Genomic DNA, 4,797 nt, shown 5'->3' on the forward strand with positions numbered 1-4,797 from the left:
GTGGTTTAGAATACGTTAATGTAACATGCCAAGAAATGAAGTTTAGAAAGGTTTAAACATTGTTAATGTAGTATGCCAAAACGTGGTTTAGAATACGTTAATGTAACATGCCAAGAAATGAAGTTTAGAATAGTTTAAATATTGTTAATGTAGTATGCCAAAACGTGGTTTAGAATACGTTAATGTAACATGCCAAGAAATGAAGTTTAGAAAGGTTTAAACATTGTTAATGTAGTATGCCAAAACGTGGTTTAGAATACGTTAATGTAACATGCTAAGAAATGAAGTTTAGAATAGTTTAAATATTGTTAATGTAGTATGCCAAAATATGGTTTAGAATACGTTAGTGTAACATGCTAAGAAATGAAGTTTAGAATAGTTTAAATATTGTTAATGTAGTATGCCAAAACGTGGTTTAGAATACGTTAATGTAACATGCTAAGAAATGACGTTTAGAATAGTTTAAATATTGTTAATGTAGTATGCCAAAACGTGGTTTAGAATACGTTAATGTAACATGCTAATAGATGAAGTTCAGCACACTTAAATTTCTGGTGATACATTTTATCAAGTTGAAAATTAAGTACAATAACTTATGTTTCATTCAGAATGAAGCAACTTATATTAACCTGGATTCCCATTCTGAGTACTGGGAGCCTCTTCAAAGCTGTGTTCCTAAAAAAATAAAACAAAGATTAGAAAGTACAAATTAGATATTCATGATAAAGTGGCATTATTTACTAAACTACCAAAAATGTTTTATTTAGAGTATATCATAAAAAATAACACTATCCTGAACAACAGGAAAGTATTAGTTTTGTATTTGACCAACATTTTCTTAATATCATCTAACGGAAAACTAATAATTACCTGTAAAAAATCCTGTTATAAAAAACCATTGACTAGAGCTTGACAATAACTAACTGTTAAAATCCTCTAATGGTAAGGTAATGAGTAGCTGTTAAAATCCTCTGATATAAAGATAATAACTAGCTATTAAAATCTTCAAATAGAGCTACAATAACTAACTGTTAAAATCCTCTAATGGTAAGGTAATGAGTAGCTGTCAAAATCTTCAAATAGAGCTACAATAACTAACTGTTGGAATCCTCTAATGGTAAGGTAATGAGTAGCTGTTAAAATCCTCAAATACAGCTACAATAACTAACCGTTAAAATCCTCAAATGGTAAGGTAATGAGTAGCTGTTAAAATCCTCTGATATAAAGATAATAACTAGCTGTTAAAATCCTCTAATGGTAAGGTAATGAGTAGCTGTTAAAATACTCCGAGATAAAGATACTAACTAGCAGTTGTTTTGGGAAATTACCTTACCTAATGTTTTACTTTTTGGGACGGCATAATATTTCGTAGACAGTGCTGAAAAAGGTGAAATAAAACATACAATAGTTCAATATATTGTAAATATCACAAAGTACCATATATCTGCTTGAGAAAGAACAGTCTACTTTCTTAGAATTAACGTGTAAATTAATCACATCAATTGGGTGTTAAGTAAGTTAACATCACTTTAGAGTATTATTATTAGGTTTTTTTAGCGCAAAGCTGCAAAAAGGGCTATCTGCTCTTTGCCCACCATCGGGATAAATACCGAATTTTAACTTTCTGATCCCTGATATCTTACCACTGAGCCGCCAGGGGGCGAACTACATCATATTATATAGCGTGTTTAATCGTATATTTTCACTGATCATGTATTAAAGGATATCTTTTAAAATCAAACCTCACATTTTAGCCTTATAGCCCTCAAGCCTAACCACTGGGCCTCCAAAAGTGGAGATACATAATATAATATAGCATCATTCATTAATCTGTTTTTTAAGAATTATCTGAAGTAAATATAAAAACATACATAAAGAACATCCGGTAAGTTGAATTGGTTAAATTCCATGTCTGCGAATACTCTCTGTTGGTTACCATGGTAATTCCTTCCGTTCTGAGGTCTGTCGAATCTATTAAATCCAAGCCACTGTTTAGCATAACTGTTTTCTCCGTGTCTTCTCCCTGGATAACTCGACCTGTCATAGTCGTATTGTCTTCCTCCTTCTGTGAAATGGCTGTTTGAAGAAAAATGGACTCCTCCCCCCTGGTAGTTGTCTGCAGATCCTTGGAGGTCAGATCCTCCACTAGATCCAAATGGTCTATCCGCCCGGTAATGAATTCCTGATGTTTGCTTTTTCTGATTTTCAACTGATGATCCGTGAGGACGATTATTTACACTAAAATTTTGATCATCATGACCCGAGTTTCCTGACCCATAACTGTTGCTTGAACTTATACCTCCATGACTTGGATCCCTTGAACCATTTGAACGATAACTGCCACTTGACTTTTGACTTCCATAACTTGTGCCCTCTGATCCATAAGGGCGATAGGTATCACTTGACTTTGGACTTCCATAACTTGTGCCCTCTGACCCATAAGGGCGATAGGTATCACTTGACTGTGGACTTCCATAACTTGTGCCCTCTGACCCATAAGGGCGATAGCTGTCACTCGACCGTGGACTTCCATAACTTGTGCCACCTGACCCATAAGGGCGATAACTTTCACTTGAGTGTGGATTTCCATAACTTGAACTGCTTGACCCATAGATATGGTCACTTGACTGTTGACCCTCATGACTTGATCCGTAAGGACGGTAAATGTCACTGTCTGGCTGACTTCCATAACTTGAGCCGTTTGGCCAGTATGAATGATAACTATTATTTGACTGTTTACTCCCATAACTATATCCCCCATATCCATGAGGACGGTAACTGTCATATTTATAATTTAAACCATCTGTTGTGTAAGGAAGCTGACCATTACCAAAACCTGATTCAGAAGACCTTGGCTTGAGTTCGTGTATTTTAATCCCAGATCCACGTGGAACATCATCAGTCAAAGAACGTTTCGAGTGGCCAGTATGTTCCAACTTAGATAAAGATGAATCTGCAGTACGTTTGGAAAATGGCATAATCCTCCGACCATCGGTGTAGAAATCAACATGTTCCTTGTGTCTACTGGCTAGTGCCCTCGGTGGGGTCCCACCTGTCCGAGAGTATACCCTACTTGAGTGAAAACCTCTGAAGAAACTTCCATACCCGAGGTAGCTCCGAAGTAAGTGAAGCAGGTCAATCTCTGAAGGATTGAGGGATTCTTGAGCCGGATCTTTGATGTAAGATCCAACACCTGGAAACTTTTGAACCTGTACAGAAGGATCCAGAGACAAATAGAAATTAAAGCGAGAAAAGAACGAACACGATTAACATTAATAAAAAAGTCGAAAAAAAAACACTTCAAATAAATTCTTTATTAGTACATCAAATTTGAAGAAAAGAAAAACGGTTTATTATGAACTTCGTGCAAAGCTACACGAGGGCTATCTACGCTAGCCGTCCCTAATTTAGCAGTGCAAGAATAGAGGGAAGGCAGCTAGTCATCACCACCCACCGCCAACTCTTGGGCTACTATTTTACCAACGAATAGTGGGATTGACTGTCACATTATAACGCTGAAATGACGAGAATGTTTGGTGGGACGAGGATTCGACCCCGCGACTCTCAGATTGCGAGTGGATCGTCTTAACCACCTGGCCATGCTGGGCAAAGAATACTATATATAACAAATTTCTTGTGAGTGGAAAATACAAACGTGTTATAATTTTATTGCATTCGTTTTCTAAGCCTAAAATATTTAACGGTAACTGTTTGAATGATTAAAAAAAAGATTTTACTTACCATTTCATCGTAAACACATCTCCACATCTAGATAAATAGAATAAAAAATCATCAGTGATTTTTCTATAACAACTATAAACTGATAGATACTTTTTTAAGTTGAAACCAGTGATAGTTGACCAACTAACTTTAAATCAAACTCTCTACGACGGAACTTAACCGGAAAGCTAAAAATATCCACAGTTAATTTTGTTGAAATTTTCCAAAAGAAAGATTACAATCGTGTTGCTCCAGTTACTTAATAAAACAGAGTTCTAAGCCTAATCTCAGATAAGTAGGCCAACCTAAATATATGGCTCCAATATAACATGTGTTTGTTTGTTTTGAATTTTAGCGCACTATCTGCACTAGCCATCCCTAATTTAGCAGTGTAAGACTAGAGGGAAGGCAGCTAGTCATCACCACCAACCGCTAACTCTAGGACTACTCTTTTACCAATGAATAGTGGGATTGACCGTCACATTATAATGCCCCCACGGCTCAAAGAGCGAGCATGTTTGGTGGGACGGGGATTCGAACCCGCGACCCTCAGATTGCGAGTCGAGCGCCCTAACCACCTGGCCATGCCAAGCCAATATAATATTTGATAAGGATTCAATTAATTTGTTTAATATTTAAATAATTACATAAATTAAAGGACGTAGTTATGGCTGTAAAATACTTCACCCAAAGAAGAAGAACTGAACTGATCAAATTACAGGCTCACCATTTTTGTCAAAGTACCATTATCACTACACAGTGAATCCAAAAAACTTATATCGGTCAAATTTGGATGTGAGTTTTGTCGACACATGAGTTCAGCATCTCGCATCTAGAAAACGAAAATAATTATTAAACACGTACCCAACAGTTTGTTTAAAATAATTATTAAACACGTACCCAACAGTTTGTATAAAATAATTATTAAGCACCCAACAAACAACTTGGTATTTACCTCACATTATTTGTTTGATGACCTGCTACATTTTACCATAACGATATGGAGATCATCAACAAGATACATACATTGAAAAGAAACGAAATCCACTATGTACATTAAATAAAAGTTTAAAAGGT

The 4,797-nt window shown here is 35.8% G+C and overlaps 1 protein-coding gene across 1 annotated transcript; it reads right to left on the reverse strand.

Annotated features, from left to right (window-relative positions):
* Positions 1–597: 597 nt before the first annotated feature.
* On the reverse strand, positions 598–4,547 carry LOC111084076 (stress protein DDR48-like). Its single transcript, XM_022380867.1, has 5 exons — positions 4,448–4,547; positions 3,742–3,768; positions 1,872–3,209; positions 1,334–1,378; positions 598–675 (listed from the first exon to the last, which is right to left on the reverse strand). Exons 1-4 carry the CDS (start codon positions 4,532–4,534, stop codon positions 1,334–1,336), a joined length of 1,497 nt encoding a protein of 498 aa, XP_022236575.1. The 5' UTR covers positions 4,535–4,547; the 3' UTR covers positions 598–675.
* Between the last annotated feature and the right edge of the window lie 250 nt (positions 4,548–4,797).

This window comes from Limulus polyphemus, unplaced genomic scaffold (assembly GCF_000517525.1).
Source record: "Limulus polyphemus unplaced genomic scaffold, Limulus_polyphemus-2.1.2 Scaffold13421, whole genome shotgun sequence".
Taxonomy (NCBI): domain Eukaryota; kingdom Metazoa; phylum Arthropoda; class Merostomata; order Xiphosura; family Limulidae; genus Limulus; species Limulus polyphemus.

Coding starts and splice junctions, on each gene's coding strand:
- LOC111084076 (XM_022380867.1), bottom strand. CDS start 4,534: ATGTGTCGACAAAACTCACATCCAAATTTGACCGATATAAGTTTTTTG. Junction 3,210..3,741: donor GATGTGTTTACGATGAAATG/GTAAGTAAAATC, acceptor CCTTCTGTACAG/GTTCAAAAGTTTCCAGGTGT. Junction 1,379..1,871: donor ACTTACCGGATGTTCTTTAT/GTATGTTTTTAT, acceptor CACCTTTTTCAG/CACTGTCTACGAAATATTAT.